Genomic DNA, 23,782 nt, shown 5'->3' on the forward strand with positions numbered 1-23,782 from the left:
AAGCGTGTGTGCATGAGCAGGAGGAGGGGCAAAGGGAGAGGGAAAGAAAGAATCCTCAAGCAGATTCCTTGCTGAGCGTGTTGCCCTACATGGGGCTGGATCCCAGGACCCTGAAATCATGACCCGAGGTGAAATCAGGAGCCGGCCACTTAACCGACTGAGCTGCCCAGGCGCTCCCCTTCATTCCTGTTTTAAATTGAATATAAGCATCGACAAAGGAATAAAACCTAAGCAAACTTAGTATATGTCCATGTCTATATTTTATAATAACATGAATTTTCCATCGTAGAAAGGTGTCAGGCAAATCTGAATTCAGTTCTTGGCTCTGCCATTTGTAGTCATAGTTGAGTGATCAGGGGACAGTACTCTTGCTTTTTATGCATAAGAAGAAAAGTAGCGTACCATTTCCTCAGAAAGTTGTGAGCATCACATTAAGTGGCCTAGGTGTAAGCTTGTGGCTTGGCCAGAGTATGTGTTTAATGAATGTTCCTTCTTGAAATTTTTAATAATTTTGAGTACTGTAGCTTTTGGTAATAAGCACTGAACTTATTTTTAAGGCTATGGGCCTTGGATTATGTTTTCTCTTTCCTGAAGTTGTGTTTTGAGGAAGAGAAACATGCTGTTAAGATCAAAACACCTAATATAATCATTTACAGTGATTAGAAGGTAACTTGGTTAAAACTCTATTATACACCCTTAGGAAAAGAGTCAGACTTGGGTTAACTGGCAGCCTTTCATTTATCATCTGCCCTGTGAGCCCAACGTACTGGTATCTGGCACCAGAAGGGGTTGTGAGTGTTATTCATATATGAGATAATGTCTAGCAAGGGCTACCCAGAGGCATAATTAAAGGTTAAAATTGGGAGTTTTGTGTAATTCTTTTTTTAAATTTTGAAATATAGACTCTTGAGCTGTGGAGGAAATTGGTATCGACCTCTAAATAGTCATGCTACTCTGCTAGACAAATATTGGATGAAAATTCACATGGATAACATGGATAAGACAGAACTGAATGAGGTATGTGGTTATCAGTGAAAGTATTGATGCTTTTCTTTTTTACTTTTTATTATTAAAAGTTCCAGGTATACATGTAAATAGAGGAAATAGTGTAATGAATCACCAAAATATTCATCAGCCTAAATTTAACAGTTAATGTACTAACATTTTACTGCATTAACTTCATCTAGTATTTTTTATTTGCCAATATATTTGAAAGCAAACCCCATAACATTCCATCCTTGAAACTTTAATGCATCTCCAAAAATTTAAGGGCCTTTTCATATATAATCACAATAACTTTGTTATACCTAATAAAATGAACAGTAATGCCTCAATACCATTTAATTCTCAGCCTATATTCAAGTTTCCTCAATTGTTTCCAAAGATCCTTTTTTTAAAAAATTTACTAAGTTGTTTTGTAACTAATGTCTTTCACATTCAACAGCACGTTTTGTTCTGGGTATTAATGAAAATTGAGATGAATTATTTTTTAGATTTTCTACATTGATTCACTTTGTGGTATCGCTGGTTATCCTCAGACATTAAGAGGTGTACCTTTCTTTACCTTGCTAACCCCCACTTTCCCCTTATATCTATCCCCTCACTTGGAAAGCTTCCCATTCTGCAACATTTCATCTTGGAGCATAGCAAATAATGCCATTAGTGATTATACAGGCATGGGAGGGATGCTTTGCTCTTTCTTCGTGTAAGTTTTTAGATAAATAAGTGACACAAGACAACCTTATCAAATATTTTATCTAGCATTTTAAGTGTTATAAGCAGAGGGGTTTTCAGGGTGTCTAGTTCACTGTATTACTGGGAAAAGCTTGATCATGCAATCTCTCAGAAGCCTTTTCTTACCAGTGTGATTTTATAAGTTTGCAGCCTATTTTGGACTTAGGAGTTTCGTATCTCACTCTAGTTCCCAGTTGTCTATTTCTTTGTCTGTCTATCCCCATTTTGCTGCCCTCAACAATAGCTCCTCCAGTAACTTATTCACCATTTTGTCCCCAGGATCCATTCCGCCTGGCCCTTTGTGTTTGTTGTATTGCTGTGCCGTTGTGCAGCTCTTTGTTTTGCAGTTGTAGAAATTTCAGTGTTTAGTATTCCTTCCTAAATTGCCATTCTGTTCTTTAAAGAAGAGGTCCTAAGTTCACATTTAGGTGTGATTTGTTGGGGATTGAAAGGATGAGAACAACATTGACTGCTACTTTTTTTCATCTTTCCATTCCTGTCATGAACAACTGTGAGTCATTCTGCTCACAGGAAGCACAATAGGAGAATTCACCCCCTCACTTAAATGATGTATATCATATTTAGATAGTTTACCTTGAAGAGTTCCCTTATTCTTAAGCTTCTGGACTTACTAATAAATTCTTTTTTTTTTTTTTTTTAAGATTTTATTTATTTATTTGAGACAGAGAATGAGATAGAGAGAGAGAGCATGAGATGGGGGAGGGTCAGAGGGAGACGCAGACTCCCTGCCGAGCGGGGAGCCCGATGCGGGACTCGATCCTGGGACTCTGCCAGGATCATGATCTGAGCCGAAGGCAGTCGCTTAACCAACTGAGCCACCCAGGTGCCCTGGACTTACTAATAAATTCTAATAACACTCTCCTGAATAAGTGACTCGTGGATAAAATTCTTAGGTTCATTATTTAGGAAATAAAATAATCTCCTAAGCTGATCTCATGGGGAGCACAAGGAACTACATTTCTCTTGCTGCCAACTCCAGTCATCTTATGCCTAGAAAGATTGTGTTTGAATGGGGTGCCTGGATGGCTTAGTTGGTTAAGCATCAAACTCTTTTTTTTTTTTTTTAAGATTTTATTTGTTTATTTGAGAGAGAGAATGAGATAGAGAGAGCACGAGGGGGGGGAGGGTCAGAGGGAGAAGCAGACTCCCCACCGAGCAGGGAGCCTGATGCAGGACTCGATCCCGGGACTCCAGGATTATGACCTGAGCTGAAGGCTCAACCAACTGAGCCACCCAGCCGCCCTAAGCATGGAACTCTTGATCTCAGCTCAGGTCTTGCTCTCAGGGTCATGAGTTCAAGCCCTGTGTTGCGCTCTGTGCTGAGTGTAGAGCCTACTTTAAAAAAAAAAAGAAAGATCGGGGTACTTGGGTGGCTCAGTCGGTTGGGCGTCTGTCTTTGGCTCAGGTCGTGATCCCAGGGTCCTGGGATAGAGTCCTGCGTGGGGCTCCTTGCTCAGCGGGGAGCCTGCTTCACCCTCTCCCAGGCTCCTCTTACATGTGCTTTAAAAAAAAAAAAATCACTGTGTCTGCTGCTAAATTTTCTTTGTTTTTTTTCCTCCCTCTGTCAGGTTCTTCAGAACAGATATCCCAGCCTCTTGTCAGTAACTGATCACCTGCTTGACATTTACATCCAGCTTACTGGAGAGAAACATCTCTCTCGCAGTGATAGTTCTATTACATGTGAACAGGCACCTGAGGAAGTTTCAGAAGCCAGAAGAGAAAACAAAAGACTAAGCCTTGAAGGAAGAGAATTGTCTCTAAGGTACTGGATTAAGCACTTTTGAGTTGATACTTAATTTATTTCTTTTTTTAAGTAGGTTCCACGCCTATCGTGGGGCTCGAACTCACGACCCCAAGATCAAGAGTCACATGTTCCACCGACTGAGCCAGCTAGGCGCCCCTTGACTTAGTAATTTAAAAATTGCTTCCCTTAAAAGTTCTTAGCAGCTAGCACTGAATGATTAAGAGAGGTCTGGTTTTGAAATTAGACCTGTGGACTGCTTCATGGTGTTGGATCCTGTTTTCAGACCTTACAGTTAATGATTAGGAAGGCTTATAAAGGTAATGTTATTTTAGCTTTAAAAAATAACTTTGGGGGCACCTGACTGGCTCAGTCAGTAGAACATCTGACTCTTAATCACAGAGTCATGAGTTGAAGCCCCATGTTGGATGTGGAGGCTACTTAAAAGAAAGAAAGGAGGGAGGGAGGGAGGGAGGAAGGAAGGAAGGAAGGAAGGAAGGAAGGAAGGAAGGAAGGAAGGAAAATAACTTTAAAAGCCAAGATTGAGATTACTTACTGACGTAATTCTTTCACTAGCTTTTCTTTTGAGACAGTTGGGGTCTTAAATAAGACCCTTGGATTTTGCTGTATATAATAAGTTCTGTACCTTTGCTTTCTTTTCTTGGTGGTTGATTTGCCCTTTGAGAAGTGAGCGTTAGGAATGGGCAACTCCCCTGAGAGTTAGTTGCCCACCCCCCCCCCCCCGAATCTTGTCTGGCATGGATTGGGGTAAAATGTGCGATAGGTCACTTCCTGGTAGGTGGGACCCCTCACTTACTCTTTTCCCTGCACTGTTTATCTTTACAATGCCAGAGAAACAGAAAGACTTCATTGTTAGGTGTTCCCCAGACTTAAGTGGATTAAATTTAACTCTGATGCCTTTGATGTCTTTAACCTGTGGTCTTTTATTTCCTTGCTTTTTTTTTTGTTTTTTAAGGGATCTACTGAATTGGTGTAATAGGATTGTCCATTGTTTTGACAGTCTGTCTTCATCAGCATCCTTAAATATTTTTCAAGAGGTAAGATAGAGTCTCCTTGTTTGTTTTCTTTCTACTCCGTAAGGCTGTTGATTTTCATTGTTATTTTCTGTCTCTTGGCTGCTATCAGAATTTTTCTTTTGTGTTTATTATTCCTAGCTAGTTAAAACTGAATTAATGTTACCTTAAAACTAATTGGGCATAACAAATTATTTGGTTTTGAAACAGGTTACTACGAATTACAGTAAGTATAGTTTAGAGTAAAACAGACACTGAAATTAAAGATAAAACAAAAAGAAAATCTCCCAGGTGTTAATAATGTTGTAAAATATAAAATGTTTCTAAAATGTTTAGTATTAGGGGCACCTGGCTGGCTCAGTCGGCGGGGCATGCGACTCTTGATCTTGGGGTCATGAGTTCGAGCCCCATTTTGGGCATGGAGCCTACTTAAAAAAGTGCTCAGTATTTGTTTCTACATATAATTTCATAGTCTATTTGATAGAGTTGTATTTGTCTGATCCCTCCACTTGCTTAGTAGGGTGTTTTGCTTTAGTCCAGATAAATTTATGTGGGGGTTACAAAGTATGGCCTTGTATGCTGGGCTTGGGCAAAAAATGTGTTGTGTGGGAGGGAAACCCTATTGAATTACAACTGTGCCGTATTCAGTAAGAACAGGGAGAGATTTATTCCTGCTTGCTTAAAAATAAAAGTGGTACTGTCTGAAGATCTCTGGGCTCTTAAAACATTGACCAGTTTTGATTACAAAGTGTTCTGGATTCTAAGGGCACGTGGGTGGCTCAGTCGATTAAGCATTTGGCTCAGGTCATGATCTCAGGATTGTGAGATTGAGCCCCACATCAGGCTCCACCCTGGGCATGGAGCCTGCTGAAGATTCTCTCTCTTCCTCTCCCTCTGCTTCCCCCTCCTGTGTGCACATGTGTGTGCATTCTCTCTCTCTCTCTCTCTCAAAAAAATAAAAAATAAAGTGTTCTGGTTTCTGGCAGCTGGGATTGAGGAGAGTAGTGATCCAATTTGGCTTGCAGTCTCGTTGTGTTTGGCAAAGTTACTTTGAGTAGAAAGAAACCACATTTGGAGTTCACACTTCAAGTGAGCTGAACACTGAAATGCTGTGTGCCAGTCCTTGAATCTTATTCTTCACTCCCATGAACTTGCTTTCTCATTCTCCTAAATTTCTCATCTTTCTGAGAGATAACCTTGTTTTGTATTTTTGAAATAAAACTGTGGCATAACTTTCTGTCTGTAGATTTGCTGATTTTGGATATTTCATATAAGTGGAATCATACAATATGTGACCTTTGTATCTGACTTCTTTGACTCAGCATATTCTCGAGGTTAATCATGTTATAGCATGAGTTAGTACTTCATTCTTTTTTAATGGCTGAATAACATTTCATTGTATTGATATACCACATTTTGTTTTTCCACTTATTCATTGATGGATATTTGGGTGGTTTTCACCTTTTGGCTATCACGAGTAATGCTACTCTGAACATTTGTGTTACAGGCATTTTATTAATAGAGAAACAATATATATGTATATGTATATATGTTGAAAATGGGAAAATATAGGAAAGCAAAGTGGTAAAATAAAAATAGCCCCCATCTAGACGTTCCCTAGCACTTTTAACACCTTGGTGTTTATCCCTCCAGATCTCGCTCTCCTTTGTTTTCTCTCCTCTCTTCTCCTCTCCTCCCCTCTTTTCTTTTCTTTCTTGATTTTATTTTTAAGTAATCCCTACACCCAACATGGGGTTTGAGTTCATGACCCTGAGATCAAGAATCAAATGTTCTATCACCTGAGTCAGCCAGGTGCCCCCAGATCTTTTTCTATGCATATAAGTTTAAGAATGCTTTTACTGTATCAGGTTCCCCCCTTTATAAGCAAGCACTACCTTGTTGAAAAGATCAGGCCAATTTTGCAAAATGTTCCACTTTCTGGCTTTATCTGGTTGCTTCTTTGTTACTCTGACACCAACTGGTGTTCTGCAATTCAAACCACTTCTGATACTTACTACTTGGAGTTAGTGTAGACCCTACGGTTTCAAGGGCTCAGTCCTCCACAAGACTACCCCCACTTTAGACTCCAGTTGCAAGCCTTGGGGGCCACTCACACTTGTGACCTACCAACTGTAAATTCAGAGGTTCCCACAATCTTCTCAGGTTCAATAATCAACCCACAGAACTCACTGAAAGCACTATGTTTACAGTACAGGTTATGGTTTATTATAAAAGATGTAACTTAAAGACAGTCAAATGGAAGAGACAAAGTTTCAAGGGTCCTGAGCACAGGAGCTTCTGTTCCTGTGGAGTTAGGGTGTGCTACCTTCCTGGTACATCATTATGTCCACCAACAAGTAGGCTCTCCAAGCTTTGGATGTCCAGCATTTTATTAGGTCTTATGTCATTGGCCATATGATCGAGCTTAACCCCTAGTCTCTCCTCCCTCCCCAGAGGTTAGAGGTGGAGCTGGAAGTTTCAACCCTCTCGGTCAGTGCTTGGTCTTTCTGGCCTGGCCAGCCCCTCTCTTAAACACCTTAAAGGCCCTGGGGCTCAGTCATTAAGCGTCTGCCTTCGGCTCAGGTCATGATCCCAGGGTCCTGGGTTCGAGCCCCACATCTGGCTCCCTGCTCAGCAGGAAGCCTGCTTCTCCCTCTCCCACTCCCCCTGCTTGTGTTCCCTCTCTCACTGTGTCTCTCTCTGTCAAATAAATAAATAAAATCTTAAAAAAAAAAAAAAAACACCTAAAGGCCCATCAAAAGTCACCTTGCTTAGCTTAATAAACTCAATATGGTCCAAAAGGGCCCTAGTGAATAAAAAAAGATACTTCTTACTCCTGGTAATTCCAAGGGTTTTTGAAGCTCTGTGCCAGGTATTAGGGACAAAGACTGGATAAATTCTCTCTTTTTTTTTAAATGTTTACATTAAGTTTATTGATACTTTACACTTGGTGGTAGCAGAACCAAATGTATTCTTTGTTTACCACATTCATGGTATCCTTTTTGTTCTCATTTTCTCTCGTCTTCCCTGTAAATAATAGAAGTTTAGCAAAATGCTTAATGTATTCAAATTCAGACTTTTTTGGGTAGAATTTACTTTTGGTGGTGATATGTACTTTATATTTCATTACATCAGAAGACATATCTGGGGGTGCCTGGGTGGCTCAGTTGGTTAAGCGTCTGACTCTTGACCTTAGCTCAGTTCTTGATCTCAGGGTCTTGAGTTTAAGCCCCACGTTTTTTACTTAAAAAAAAAAAAAAAGACACATATCTGGTTGGCCTATCAGTAGTTGCTGAAATTGAGTACTGGATTAGGGTAATGACAATGTGATCTTTTTATTGCACATCAAGAGTTTTCCTTTACAGCTAGAAAGTAATCTTTTGGTGTTGCTTCCATGGCTTAAGAGTCAGTTCCCCCATGAACCATAGACTTAATGATTAACTAATTCTATTTTTCAGATTTGTAAAATGAAGCTTTTTTTTTTTTAAGATTTATTTATTTTAGAGAGAGAGAGTGTGAGCGGGGGGGAGCGGTAGAGGGAGAGGAAGAGAGTCCTCAAGCAGACTCCCTGCTGAGTGCAGAGCCCAACGTGGGGCTTAATCCCTGGACCCTGAGCTATAACCTGAGCTGGAACCAAGAATCAGACACTTAACCAACTGAGCCACACAGGCACCCTGTAAAATGAAGCTTTTCCTATTTGTTTTTTTTCCCCTAATTGACCATTATTTTGATAGTAAAGCCTTCACATTTGTTTGTACCTTGTCTCTTTTTTGGTAAGGTCCTTGAGTCTAGGGCTGGTACCTTATTTCTACTCTCCGTAGTCTTACAGAAATGTTCCTGCTGGGTTTTTTGTCCTTTTTGTGTCCAGGATAGTGGTGCTCTGTTATTAATGTAGTATTTAAAAAAATCAGTTGGCAATGACCTTGGTTATTTTAATAGGCTCTGGACTGTTTCACAGCAATGCTTTCTAAGCATTCAAGCAAACTGAAAATGGCGGAAATTATTGGAAGCAAATTGAACATTTCCAAGAAAAAGGTATGTAGTGCTATTTTTACTTCTTTGTTGAAAGGAAGCTGGATATTTACTTTACTTGCTAGTCTTTGGTCCTTACCTGGAAACGGTTCCTTTGCAATAACTGCTTCCTCTGTCAAAGTTCATAGTTTCATTGTTGCCTTTCATGAACATAAAGCTCTCACTATCTCTTAGATAAGTAGTTCTGATGTGTTCTACATTCTTAAAGTGAGCCATCTTGTGCCTTATATCACATGCATGCTTTATTTTCTCCAGTGTTTTAATGAGTGTGTTATTCCGTAGATTGTGGACTCAGGACTGGAACTGTTTTAGTAACACCTTTTTCTGTAGTTTTATGCATGATTAGATTTTTTCCAACTTCTCGTTGATGTCAAACATGAGAAAAATTGAAGAGTAGTACCAATGGACACCAAGAATAGTACAATGGACACCAAGAATAGTACACAAAGAGTAGTACTTAGGTTCGTTGTTGACATTTTTAATACTTTGCCATTCTTGTTTTATTTCAAAGTATCTATTGTTGGAGGAGAGAGCCTTTCAGCAGTGGTGATGGTAGCTAGAGAAATGTCTGAGGCCCATCTTGTGGCAGATACCTGGCATTCCCAAATAAATGAGGACTCAAAAAACCTTATGTCAGGAACTGAAATAGAGGTGCTCCTTAGGATTCTGAAACTGTTGGGATGATTTTAGCTGCAGGTGACAACACCTACTAAAGGGGCTTAAATAATAAATAATTATAGTAGGCAAAAAAAATGAAACTACCACAACTGGGTTAGATTGATCAATATTTATTCCCTTTGGTGGAAGAGAGATTCAGTTTCCCTGAAAACTTTGCTGCCCCTTTCATTCCTGCCCTAAATCTAAACAAAATCTGAGTTTTTAGGGTTGGTGACAAGGATAAGAGAGGAACGGCTGTTGGCTAGATATCCTGGAAGCATCTGTCACAGCTTCTCTTTGTGTTCAGATGTACCATGGTTCATTCAAGTCACTGTTTCCTCTATTATTTTAGAATCTAAAGCAGAGAAAAGCATAGCTGAAGAAAAATCACTGACTTTTTTTCGTAAATTTTAGGAGTAGAACTTTCTGTTCATTTGCTATTGGAATTTGTCAGTGTGTTCACTTTGGATATAGGCAGGTATGGGCTTATTTAAATGAATAAAAAGTACCCATTACAGGGAAGCATTCATGATCAATGTTTTAAAAATCATTAGAAATTCAGAAAATTTTTAAAAAGATGTAATTAAAGCTAACTCACCTATCTTGGAAGTAAAAAATACTTCTTAGTAAAGCGCTAATTAGAGGGGCACAGTAAGCCACAGGGATGAGGAAATGTTTGAAGAGCATAGTAGAATTTTTTTTTTTTTAAGACAATAGAGAATTTTACTCTGTCCCCTCCCATAGGCCGAATTCTTCTGTCAGCTTTATAAACCGGAAATTGTGATCAATGAACTAGATGTGCAAGTGGGTCGAGTGCGGCTTCTACGGAAACAAAGTGAGGCTGTCCACATACAGAGGTAAATAGACTCTCAACTAGTCTGGGACTGTGGGGCATTAGGAACATGATAGCAGGACTGACTAGTCCAGCCCCTTGTGTCTGAGCAAAATGTATATGAACGGTGGTCTCTCCACTGTGCAGGATGGTAAGAAGCAGTGCTATTCTAAAGTATATTCTATGAAATTAGATGTTAATAGGTGAAGGAGGTGATGAGGGTGATTAGGGACTTGGGACTAGCAAAGATGTATTTTTTATTTTATTCACTTTAGTGTATTTAGCAAACTAAGCCTCACTTGGAAGTCAAGTAAGGTCCTAATGTTAGTCTGTTAATTCCTTGAAGGCTGGAATTTTACAAGATTTTGAGATCTAATTACCATTTATTAAATACTTACTATACGCCTAATATTGTGCTAAGCGCTTTGCATATGTTTTCTCATGTAGTGGTTATAATAATTTTATGAGTTAACTTATTAGAGTCTTATGGCTGCCATAATAAATTACCATAAACTTGGTAGCCTAAAACAATGGACATTTATTCTCTCACAGTTTTGGAGACTAGAAGTCTGAAATCATGATGTTGGCAGGGCCACACTTCCACTGAAGGCTTTTGCCTCCTCCTGGCTTCTGATGGCTACCAGCAATCTTTGGTGTTCCTTGTCTCTGTAGTTACATCTCTCCCATCTCTGTCTCCATTGTCATACCATTTTTTTCTTGTGTGTGTTTGTGTTTCTAAGTCTCTCTCTGTCTTTGTAAGGATACCAGTCATTGGATTTAAGGCTCATCCTTAAACCTAGTATGATAGGGTTTTAACTTTATTATATCTGCAAAGACCTTCTTTCCAAATAAGGCTACATTCATAGGTTCTGGGTAGACCTGAATTTTGGGGGAAGACTATTAAACCCACCACAAATAGTAACTCTGATCCAAATTTTACAGGTGAGGAAACCAAGGCTAAGAGAGGCTAAGTAATTTGCCTAAGATGATATAGCTAGTACAGATAATGTCTTATCTTATCGGTCTTTTGAATCTCCAGAGTCTAGTAAAGTACCAGGTGTATAAATACTCAATGTTTATAGAATGAATGAATTCTGCAATTCATAGGCTATAAGGATGTCTGTTTTATAGCATGAAGACAGCTACTGTGAGTTGTCTTCTCATTTTTGTGGAGTCTGGAAAATCTGGTTCCTCAGTACAACACTTAAGAAGAACTTGTAGCCTGCCTCTCTGACCGCTTACTTGTTTTCGCCTTCCCAGGGAGAAGCTCACTTTTGCTCCTACAAGGCCATCCTCTGTTCTTATTGAACAGCTGGCGGTGTGCGTTAGCAAAGGGGAGCCTGTGTTGCTGGTGGGAGAGACTGGGACGGGCAAAACCTCTACTGTCCAGTACTTGGCTCACATTACAGGTAACTTAGAGAGGAAGCACTCTGCTCCCAGACAAAAAACATTTCACACGGATTGCCCCCCCCCCCCCCGCCCCAATAAGAAGTCCACAGAATACTGGAGTTTAAAAAGTGCCACCACTCCACTTTACCTGGAAATTATCACTGGAAATTTTTTCCTTGAAAATAATGTAATTTTTTTCCCCCTGGAAATAACCACTGTTAATGGCTTGGTATTAACTTTTTTTTGGTTCTAATCTATGGTCTGCAAATATATAAACATTTAAGTTTGGTTTTGTATTGAAAAAATGGGATTATACTCTATTTATTGCATTTAGTTAGTTCATAAGCAAACTGGACATCTTTAAAAATAGAACTGCCTCATTTCTATCTAATGGCTAAATAATAATATTCCATACTGGATGTTTATTTAATTCTCATTTATAGACATTGACTTACTGAAGGATTTTTTTTGTTGTTTTCAGTTAATCTGATGCCAGAGCAATAATACACAATAAATCTTCTTGTACATATCTTTCTGGGGTAGATGAAAATTTTGGATGGTTGAAATTCCTAAAAGTAAAATAAGAGAATCCGAGGAAGTGTACGTTAAAAGATTTCCCCTATGCCTATGCCCACACATCCTTAAGGATCACTGGATATAATTAGTCTTGAAATTTTCAGAGTGACCCTTTTGCCCTTTCTTTTTAAAAGGCCACCGTTTGAGGGTTGTCAATATGAATCAACAAAGTGACACTGCAGACTTGCTTGGGGGGTAAGTATGGTTTAAAATAATTTTCTTGTTATTTTGTGTTCACTGCTTGAGGAACAAATAGTTTTTCCTTTTAAAGCTCAAAATTAGCCTTAGAAAAAGGTTCAAAGACTTGCACTCCTACCCCCACTCCAGCAGGTTATTTATTGGACTTTATTGAGGAGCTCTTGGATGTGTAGATGTTTCTCTTTGTTTTATTAATCTTTTTTTTAAAAATATTTTATTTATTTGTCAGAGAGGGAGAAGCAGGCTCCCTGCTGAACAAGGAGCTGGATGCGGGACTCGATCTCAATACCCTGGGATCATGACCTGACCCAAAGGCAGACGCTTAGCTGACTGGGCCACCCAGGCATCCCTGTTTCTCTTTATTTTAAAGAAAACTTGAGGTTCTTGCTCTCAAAGATCATGCTGGAATGGAGAGGGAAAAAAAAAAACAAGTATATAATCAACTAATATATATAATCAACAGTCATTTATCTAAAGCGTACATTCTAGAGTCACAGTGCCTTGGAGCTAGACTCTCTCCTGCAGTTCAGTTATCTTTGAAACATTAAGTAGCTCTCTACTTGGTTAAATGCTGCTCATGGGACTCCACTGTGGTCATTAAAATGCCCTTCTCCCTCTTGGTGTTTTTGAATATGTTCAGTTCACAATTTTAGTTTGTGCTGAAGGCCGTAAAACTGCTGGATGCTGTTGGCATACCTTATGTTGAGTGATATTGGAATCTGTCCCATTGATTCAAAACAATTGCTTAAAAAAATCCTTAAAGGCATAAAGTAGAATTTATTGTCCTTTTTGCTCTTAATGGCTTCTGCCAAAAAGGTTTTCATTTATCTGTTTTTTTGAGGGCCACATTACAGCAGTTTTTATTTTCGCTCTCTTTGTCTCATATCCCTCCTTGCTGTGGTTAGAGTGCTACTTTGAATCCTGCTTCCTTTGGTACTTTTCCTTTTCTTGCCCATTACTTATATTCTGTTCTACACATATTAGTAATGATGTACTTAATGCTCTTAAATATATATTCTGTCTTAAGATCAATTAGCTAAGGCTTACCTTTCTTACTCTAATTCTACTTTCACTTTGTTATTTTTTTCCCCAGTGATCTTTCTGCTTTGTTTTTATTTTATTTCTGTCAGTTAATTGACAATCTCCCCTTCCCCTCATTGAGGTATTTGACAATGTATTCTTACTAATATACAGAATTTGTTACTTAACTAGGTATATCTCTACTACCGTATATTTCTCCCTATTCTGTATCTATATATGTCTTCAGGAATATTCTCCTGTTATGTATACCTAACACAAATGTCTGGTCTTGTACTAATTGAACATGGACTGTGTCTGTCTCTTCTAAGAATTCGTTGTGTTATGTCAGCCATTGTAAGCAGTTTTAAATGTAGTGAGTACAAAGATGCCCGTTTGTGTCCTGATGCAATTGATAATATAAAAAGGTTGGAATCAGAATATGGTAACTGGAATTTTGTTTTAGTGGACTTGCTAAAAAGAATATATATTCATTTTTCCTTGTTCGTAGGTTAGCATCAGTTATCAAAAAGAAAACTTACATATGCTTCAGTTTTTGTATGGTTGGAAATATGCCTTGCTTCCTATACTTTTGTATTACTAGAAAGTGGTATAAATCAAATCTTTTAATATATAACATATTATAGATGCATGGATGACTTCCTTGCTTATGAATTTTTGTGTGTAAGATGGAAAGACTAAAAAATGACTTTAAAAAGACAAGGGAGTGGATAACAAAATTCAAGAGTTGAAGGGAGGTGGGATAGAGAAAGGATATTTCTGTTTTGGGGATGTGTGGTTTCATCCGTTTTATTAGGTTTTCTTTTCTTTTTTAAAATTATTTATTTATTTATTTCACAGAGAGAAAGAGAAAGCGAGAGCAGGAACACAAGCAGGGGGCGTGGGAGAGGGAGAAGCAGGCTTCCCGCAGAGCAGGGAGTCCGATGTGGGGCTCGATCCCAGGATCCTGGGATCATGACCTGAGGTGAAGGCAGACGCTTAACGACTGAGCCACCCAGGCACCCCTTTATTAGGTTTTATAACTTATGTTAAACATATTTTACATGTATCAAATACTATTGTAAAAAAAACAATGAAAGAAATTTATAGACCTAATTTGTTTTGCAAATCTGGATCCTTTAGATTGATTTTAAAAAGATTATTATTGAGAATAAAAACACTTTATAAAAGTAAAGCTTCAAAGACCATCAGAGTCTTCAACTATGTTATGTAGATTGCCTTCTGATCTTTGTTAGTATATGTACCCCCTTGTTTTTTGATTAGTATTGGCTTGGTATATCTTTTTCCTTAATTTAATTTTTTTTTTTTTTTAAGTAGGCTCCACACCCAACATGGGGCTTGAACTAATGACCCTGAGATCAAAAAAAAAAAAAAAAAAAAAGAATTGCATGGTCTACCGACTGAGCCAGCCAGGATCTCATCCATTTAATTTTTAACTCATTTAAAAAAAATTTTTTTTTTTTAAGATTTTATTTTTAAGTAATCTCTGCACCCGACGTGGGGCTTGAACCTATAACCCCGAGATCAAGTGAGCCAGCCAGGCGCCCCTGTTATTCTGGTAGGCAGAATGTAGTCCTTCAGATTACCTGTGAGTGGAGAACTAAACCAAGTTCCAACAGAGTTGGGGGTGAGGAGAGCTTATGATGAGACTCTATGAAAAAGAGTAGAGGACACAGAGGACTTAGATGAAGCAGATAAAATCATTACAGAAAGAGAAAGTCTAGGACTAAATGGCAAAACCCAGAGCACGGATTCACAGCACTGATTATGGAGAAGGGGATTGGGAAGGGCAACCACTGAGGAAGAAACAGCTGTATAGAGAAGGGGAGGGACTCTTGGAGAAGTTGGCAATGAAGGAAAGAAAAAAATGGGAGGAAAATTAAAGATCTCATAGAAATGGAAAGACCACCAACTCACGTCCTCTTTCTTGCCACCTGTAGAAACATCTGCACAGAAGAGAGGGGGCAGAAGTGCATGCTTAAACTTGGAATCCTGACTCTAAAAGGAAGAAGAGTGTTTATCATTTCAGTTACTCAGCATGTGCTGTTTTATCTTCTTTCACATATTACAGTTTTAGAGAGTTATTTTCTTTTGTTTTCAGCTATTTTCAAATGAATTCTTAAATGCATTCTCAGTGTTATATTCTCTCAGGTGTCAGGTTGGTTCCCACTGAGTGTGTTACAATTAATTTTTTTTCCTTTCTGAAGTGTATATATGTTGATTCATTTTTTTCATCATTTGAAAATTTGACTTTTATTGACTTAACTGTTTCAGCCACTATGCTGTGCTTTAAATGAACAAATGTTTTTTAGTCTAATTTGTAGGAATAAGCTACTTTTTTCATGAATTCAATAGACTTGAGCCAGTTAATAACATTAATAATTATAACAGCTAATTCTTATCTGTACTCATGTTCCAGGCACTATTTGGAGTCCTTTATTTTTTACTTTTTAAAGATTTATTTATTTATTTTAGAGAGCAGGCAAGAGAGTGGGGGGGTGCAGAAGGAGAGAAAATCCTCAGACTCCCCACAAGCCACTGCAGGGCTTGATCCCAGCACCCTGAGATTGTGACCTAATCTGAAACCAAGAGTGGGACACTTAACGGACTGTGGCACCCCGGCGCCCTGGAGGCCTTTATTTGTGTTAACTCACTTCACCTTTTTAGCAAACATGAGGCACAGACTATTACCCGGTTATACACATGAGAGAACTGAGATACATGGGGATTAAGTACCTTGTTAAGGTAATGGCTGGTTCATGTTTGGACCCAGGCAGTCTGTACTGAGTGTGTGTGTTTTTAATCATTACTCTGCTGCCTCAGTTAGCTTTGGGTTCCATTTGTACTGTCACCTTTAGACTAGCAATTTTATTTATTTTTTTGTAGTTTTATGGTTTTATTAACACAAATATGATGTGCACAACAAGCTGTTTATTCATTTTCTTCGCTGTGCAGCCTGGCATTGGGATTGGGTGACTGATTGCCAGCTGGGCTGCTCTTTCCACCATGGCTTTGTGGTTCTTGGAGGAGACATTGTGAGCAATCTCTGCACAGTAAGATTTGTTACACATCAGCAGCACTTCAAGCTCCTTGATGTTGTGGACTAGGAACTTCCGGAAGTCACTGGGCAACATGTGCTTTGTTTTCTTGTTGCTCCTGTAACCAGTGTTGGGCATCAAGATCTGGCCCTTGAATCTTCTGTGCACCCTATTATCAATGCCTCTGGGTTTCCGCCAGTTGCACTTAATTTTGACATATCAGTGACTGGTGCCAGATGAACTTCTTGGTCCTCTTTTTAACGATCTTGGGCTTCACCAGAGGTCTGAGGGCAGCCATGATGCCCGGTAACAGATGGCTGCCACCTCCGCAGGCAGTGCCAAGGAAGAGAGGGGAAGCTAGACTAGCAATTTTATTTAAATAAAATGTGTGTTTTGTTTAATTCCTCACTACTTCTACTGTTCATCATTGTTTGCTTGGTCCAGTGTATAGGTCTCTCATCTTTGCTTCTACTCCTAACTTCCCAAAGGTCTCTGTCCATTTAGTAGTTAATGATACTTCAAAGGTATCATCAAATCACATCGCTGTCCACCTCAAATCCTTGCACTGACTTCTCAGTCTATTTAGAGTATATTCCAAAGGCTTTTTTTGACCTCTGAAGCCCTTCATAATCAGGTGGTGGCACTTCTCTGACATAATTTCCTTTGTCTGGTTCTGCCACTGAGTTCCAGCCACTCACTTTTCCATGTTGCACCTAGATGCTTGCTCTTCTCTCTGTGACATCCCTTGCCACCCACAGATGTTTGGCTTAGCTCCTTTCCTTGCTTGATTTGGGTCGCCTTCAAAGTCCCGTCTTTAACAAAGCCTTTCTGACTATCATATCTAAATTTACCAGTGCCTTCTTCACCCACTCCTTTATTTATATTCATAGCACTTACTACTACTTGATGTTTTATAGTAGATATATTTTTTTATTGTCTCTTTCTTTAGATTGTAAGCTACGGTGGGGCAGGATCTTGTGGGTCTTGTTTACTCAGTGCCTAACACCTAGCAGGTACTCAGTAAATTTTTGTTGGGTAAATAGAGTAAATAAATGTCTTTACTGATGTGTTAGTGCTTACTGGTAAGTGTAAATGAGTTTGAAGTTCTTATTCTTTTTCTCTCTGGAATCAGACTTTGATAGATGCTCAGTATCAGGGCCTTGGTTTTACTTTGTTTCATGGTTCCTCCCTCACAGTCTAATGAGTAAATAGTGTCCATGAGTTCTCTAATTGTGCTTGACTGTTCTGAAACATATTTGGTATTGTTTCGGTTCTCAGGTTATTTTTCTTGGAAACGAAATTTATGCCATTGTCCTTTAATTATAGTATTTAGTATCTTAGGTTACAGAAAATTGTATTCTTGAGGTTTTTTGGGAACAATTAGTGCTGCTTGAGCAACTTTTAGCTACAGCAGTGTTTCTCAACTTTTCATTATTGCCCCTCCCCCTGAATATTAAATTAAAATTTATATGAGGGGCACCTGGGTGGCTCAGTCAGTTAAGTGTCCCACTCTTGATCTCAGCTCAGGTCTTGATCTCAGGGTCATGAGTTCAAGCCCTGCATTGGGCTCCACACTGGGTGTGGAGCCTAATGCTTTAAATGAATGAATGAATGAATGTGGAGCCTAATGCTTTAAGTAAATGAATGAATGAATGAATGAGTTTATATGAATTCATTTCCTAGCTCCCCAACCAGAGAAATACTAAATAATAAGAGAGAATCTAAATAGTAAGAAATAGGGGTGCCTGGGTGGCTCAGTCATTAAGCATCTGCCTTCGGGCTCCCTGCTTGGCGGGAAGCCTGCTTCTCCCTCTCCCACTCCCCCTGCTTGTGTTCCCTCTCTCACTGTGTCTCTGTCAAATAAATAAAATCTTTAAAAAAAATAAATAGTAAGAAATAAAATGTTGAGCTTTGGAGGGCCACAAACCGTTGCAATGTCTAAGATTTTGTTGCTTCCCCTTCTCCCCTTGTTTCTCTTTAAGAACAATATCCTCCCCCTGTCAATTGAGAAGCCGTGAGCTGTGCTCGCTTTGCTTAAGTTAATTGATTTCAGATGTTGTGTTTTCTTCTAAAATATCCTGAAAAACCATATTTTAAGATTGACCAAAAAGTTATTAAGTACTATACATGATGTTTATTTAAACATGTTAGTAAAATAAGTGACATACCTCTCACTGTCCAACTAGGAATTTCCAATTTTTTTCTTTTTCTTTTTTCTTTTTTTTTAAAGATTTTATTTATTTATTTAAGAGAGAGAGACAGCGAGAGAGTGAACACAAGCAAGGGGGAGTGGGAGAGGGAGAAGCAGGCTTCCCGCTGAGCAAGGAGCCCAATGCGGGGCTTGATCCCAGGACCCTGGGATCCTGACCTGAGCCGAAGGCAGATGCTTAACGACTGAGCCACCCAGGCGCTCCCCAATTTTTTTCTTAATACTATTTATCTAATACTAGTTTTTACCTTTAGTATAGGCCCTTCAAACACTGAGAGTGAAGGAAATAGATAATAACTTAAAACTTTAACATCAGGGCGCCTGGATGGCTCAGTTGGTTTAGTGGCCAACTCTTGATTTTGGCTCAGGTCATGATCTTAGGGTCCTGGGCTTGAGCCCCGTGTTGGGCTCCTTGTTCAGCAGGGAGTCTGCTTGAGGATTTCTCTCCCTCCCCCTCTCCCCCTGCTCTCTCGCTCTCTCTCTTAAATAAATAGATCTTTAAAAAAAAAACCAAAAATAAAACTTTAACAGATTTTTCAAAAAGTATTTTGGTATTATTCCTGATTTTGAATAAATGAAATCTTAGACCTGTTCCTATATTCTAATACATGATTTCTAATTTCTGTTAGCTTCAGAAGTTTGTGAATTACATTTACCTTTTGTTTCAGTTACAAACCGGTGGATCATAAGCTTATTTGGCTGCCCTTACGGGAGGCATTTGAAGAACTCTTTGCCCAGACATTTTCCAAAAAGCAAAACTTTACATTCTTGGGGCACATTCAGACTTGTTATAGGCAGAAACGGTGGCATGATCTCCTCAGACTAATGCAGCATGTTCACAAGTCGGCTGTCAACAAGGATGGAAAAGAAAGTGAAACTGGTAAGAATAGGACCTATACTGCTAGTGGGAGGCCATGAGGCTGGGGCTTGATTAGCAGAATTGAAACCAGTGACCAAAGGGTTAGCATGACTAATAAGCACAGCTGCAGACTAATAAATGAGGCTGCAATGTTTTCCCTTAAACATCCCTGACTCTGCTCTCCTGCAAGGCAGATTTGAGGCTTATTAGCCCATCACCTTGTTTGGCTGCCTCTCTTTTTTTTTTAATATTTTATTTTTAAATAATCTACACCCCAAGTGGGGCTTGGACCTACAACCCCGAGATCAAGAGTCATGTGCTCTACAGACAGCCAGCCAGGTGCCCCTTGGCTGCCTCCTGAGTAAACCCCTTTCCTTGCTACATACTCAGTTGGCTTTGCTGTGTCAGGCACATGAACTTGGGTTTAGTTACCAATTTGGTGAGCCAGCCAGGATCTTTTTGCCAGTGGTTCATGAGCCGCCAGCTGATAGCGAGAATTTGGTGACAAGTTCAAGCAGCTGCTTAGGCTCCTTGTCCTAGGAATTGTCCCTGAGGCCCCACCCTTACTGGGTGCTGCCAGCCCTCCGTGCTTAATTTAGCTGTTGTGGCAAGGAAATGGTTTTTGGTTTGGACAGATCTGTCTTGGTGAGCTTATTTCTTCCTCCCATTTGGCTTGGCTCTCTTAGCCTCCTTTTCTTGCTTGATTAGGAAAAGGTTGACTAGGAAGCCGTTTGGTTCAGTTGGTGAAGCCCCGACTTTTAGGGAGGAACCAGTGCTCACATAGGCATTCGGAGCTTCATTTGGTTTGTTGCTGCAGCTTTTGTTGGGATTTCTAATTGGAAAATGGGAAATGACAATTTGATTCCTGAACGCAGCCCTTTGGGCTATATTCTTCAAAATTGGGCAGTGTTTAGTTACGAACTTATGAAAGAAAAAAGGATGATTTTTTTTTGCAACACTGCTTGGCCATAATGTTCATTAGACTCCGGATAACAATGATCAGTTAATGAATCCATAAATTATAATACCATCTCTCAATTGGATTTGTTCTGTAATATTTTGTTTGTATCTTGTTTGTGTATTCGTATACGTGTTCATGTATGTTGTAAATAAGAGATATTTTCTCCACCTCTGGATAGTATTGCTAAAATTAGTTTGTAAAGGAGCACTGTTTAAGTTAGTTTGAAGGCAAGTACTTATGAGAGTTGGGCATTCTAAAACTCAGAAACTAACCCAAGTTTTTCAGGTTCACATGATCTGAAAAAATATTCGGTAAAGTTAATTTTAGGTTGTTGGTTCAATTAAAATAGATATGTCTTTAGAATTATCAGTATTACTCTTATTCTGCCTGGATTTACTTAAGTCAAATAAGTTGATATAACTTTTTAAAAATATATATATATATAGCTTGGGCGAATGACTTTGTCTTTTAAAGTTTTTATGGGTAATCTAAATATAACTGTTCAGAACAAACAAATGTAAATAAGATAAAAAGGTTTACAGGTAAACTTTTCAGTAGCTTTCAAAATCTTTGATAACCTAAAACTTTAAAGTTTTACTAAGTTAAATGATGTCTCTAAATAGCTAGATTGTTTCTAAATAAGATAAAACATTACTAAACATAGGTTTATCTGATTTTGGCCTCTTATTACAGAGAAACTAAAGATATTTGGGTTTGTTAGTAAACATGTTTTGTGCCATGCTGAGATAAGGCATATATTTCTAAAAATTCTTTAATGTCATAAATTCACCAATCTAAAGAATGCCGGTACAACAAACAGTTCACAAGTAGTTACTACTTCGTTTTTACTAGAAATTTAAGGTTTCTAAGAGTTAAAAGTTCTAATACATAGAATTACTGAAAATGATAAAGGAAACAACTCTGTATGCAAGGAAAGTGAGACTGGTTATTTAAAGAGGGAAAATTGAAGACAAAATGTGAATGTAAAAAGGAAAGTTGTAGAAGGTTTGTGACAAGGGAATCTTTGGAAAGGAATTTTGTGCATGGTAGGCACTAAGATTATGGATATTAGTATGTGAAGTTTATTAGGGAGTGATCAACACCTGGGGAAGAGAAGAGAGTAAGACAGCAAGATTAGGCAGAAATTGAGCAGTGAAACAGTATCAAAAGAAGCCTTAGCTGATTCTCTGAGGAGTTACAGATTTGGATTATCCTTCAGAACCATCCTAAATTTGGGCAAAATTGGGGCTGGACTTTCATAATAGTCATTGGATGTGACCACCTGGGAAGAGGGCATGTCCTTGGCAAGAGAGCTGTCTTCAGTCGAGGCAGTCCCTGATGGCATCTCAGAGTTGAGGACTGTTGGCAGTGCCCCTATAGCTGAGAGCCCTTCATTTCTGATGGAGATGCTGGTCAGCACATCACTGCCACCCACCACAAGAAATCAGATCCACGCTGTGCCCTGGATGTCCTCATCCCGATAAGTATATATCAACATGGGAGATGACAGGGAGGAAAAAGGAAGGGACTTCATGAATTTTTAAGGAATTCATCTTGTTGGAATGAGTAAGTTAATATCGGAAGTATACTGGCATAAAATTGGAGTTAGGTTTTCATGTTAAAATAGTAGTTTCCTTAGATTATTGATCTAATAAGAAATTGTAAACAAAGGTTTTTCTTTATCTTAAATGTGATCTGCTTAGAAAAACAAAATTTCTATGTTTTGTCTCTATTAGGTCCTTGATTACTTAAGAAAGTTGAATCTTCTCAATATTAGAAGTCCTCTAAGTGTTGCTAACAACTCTGTAACCCTCTGTATTTGCCTTTAGAATCTCTATTGCTGCCTTGGCTAGATAGGTAATTAGGTTTTGTAATGATCTGTAATCCTGTTTTGGCATATGCTTCAAAACTTCCTGATACTTCTGACAAACTTCCCAAAGTTCAACTTCTGAATAAAGTCTTTTTTACTAATTAGGCTTATTTTATATGTCACTACATGGGAAGCATTGTCAAATAAGTGACGATAAACCTTCCTAGGTTATAAGATTTTAATATATCCTAGTACAGTGTCATCACTTGTAATTCTAATTATTAAAATGTTGTGTGCCCCACTAATAACAAATTTCCCTGTCAGCTGCATTATAATGAACTCTGATCAGATCTTTAACCATGGCCATTTTTTAGTCTTTTGTCATTTATAGTTACTGTTTTACTCTAATCTTGCAAATATGTTTCAGCTTCAAGGCAATTCATGGAAAGGACTTTTGACAAATAGTTTTTTGATGCCTTTAAGATCATAAAACTGAACTAGGTAAAAATTGCTGGAACTAATGAAAAAGCTGGATTCAAGTAGAATAACATGGGAATAAAAGAATTGAGAAAAATGATTATTTTTTTATGACTTTTGTTTGACATATTGTTGGCTCTCTAATGTTTGCTCTTCTGGATTTAAGGAAACTTTTTCTCTTAAGCTATGACTCACAGAAATTTAATACAATATTCCTTTGTAAACAAATATGAAACATTTATTTTTTTCTCCAGAATTCAGAAAGTCTCAGTGAAAGTTCTTATATTTTCATGGCAATTATAGTTATTAGCAAAAGTTCTCTAAGAATCTGTTCTCCTTGTAACAGGACACCACTGGAAACATTGGTTATATTACCAAGGCTTTGACTGGAATGTCATATTTGAGGGTGAAATGCATAGACTCAAATGTGACCAGATGGCTTTAAGGAAGTAGGTTGAGTTTTTGGAGCTGATAAAGCCCTTTGGAAATATCAGCTTGATACCTTGCTTACAGATACCTTGCTTACCTAGCAGCCTTACCAGGCCTAACTTTGAGAGCCCACCTGCAGGACTGCCTCCTGAGCTAAGACAGCTGTTTAACAGAACTGACCTATTCTCAAGACTAAGACTGGTTTATGAAATATGGAGCAAACTTCTTACCTAAGGTCCAGAACAATTAAACTCAGGCTAAGAAGAAACAATGTTGAATTGTGATGTTTTTCTAAGAAAAATATTCTTGTCAAAAGGGGAAAATGTTAATTTATACCCATACATAATGGCTTCACTATCCTGAAGCCCTTTCCTGGTACATGCTCATGGGGCTAGTTGGAAGGAAAGGGAACTTTTGACCTTAGAGAACGAAAGACAAAAACACCTGAGAGCCAGGATCACCCAAACCTTGGATGGTGGCACACCTTGGGCACCGATTTCATCCACCATCTTTGGAACAAAAATTTGCTAACTATTCTTGTGAGCCCTGACAGATTTTTTTTTTTTTTTAAGGTTTTATTTTTAGAGAGAGGGAGCAAGTGAGCATGGGGGGAGGGGCAGAAGGAGAGAGAGTCTTAAGCAGACTCCGTGCTGAGTGCAGAGCCCAACCTGGGGCTCGATCTCATGACCCTGACAGATCATGACCTGAGCTGAAACCAAGAGTTGGCCGCTTAACCGACTGTGCCAC

The 23,782-nt window shown here is 38.7% G+C and overlaps 1 protein-coding gene across 2 annotated transcripts in view; it reads left to right on the forward strand.

Moving 5' to 3' along the window:
• The window catches only part of MDN1 (midasin AAA ATPase 1), a 158,400-nt gene that overhangs the window by 22,889 nt on the left and 111,729 nt on the right, over positions 1 to 23,782 (forward strand). For both annotated transcript variants that reach the window (XM_078054998.1, XM_078054999.1), the window contains exons 9-16: positions 903 to 1,017; positions 3,324 to 3,517; positions 4,473 to 4,554; positions 8,470 to 8,565; positions 9,964 to 10,076; positions 11,312 to 11,460; positions 12,151 to 12,211; positions 19,168 to 19,379. In XM_078054998.1, the coding sequence (XP_077911124.1) occupies positions 903 to 1,017; positions 3,324 to 3,517; positions 4,473 to 4,554; positions 8,470 to 8,565; positions 9,964 to 10,076; positions 11,312 to 11,460; positions 12,151 to 12,211; positions 19,168 to 19,379 (1,022 nt within the window). The remainder of the gene's footprint in view (positions 1 to 902; positions 1,018 to 3,323; positions 3,518 to 4,472; positions 4,555 to 8,469; positions 8,566 to 9,963; positions 10,077 to 11,311; positions 11,461 to 12,150; positions 12,212 to 19,167; positions 19,380 to 23,782) is intronic.

Source organism: Halichoerus grypus, chromosome 9 (genome assembly GCF_964656455.1).
Source record: "Halichoerus grypus chromosome 9, mHalGry1.hap1.1, whole genome shotgun sequence".
NCBI lineage: Eukaryota > Metazoa > Chordata > Mammalia > Carnivora > Phocidae > Halichoerus > Halichoerus grypus.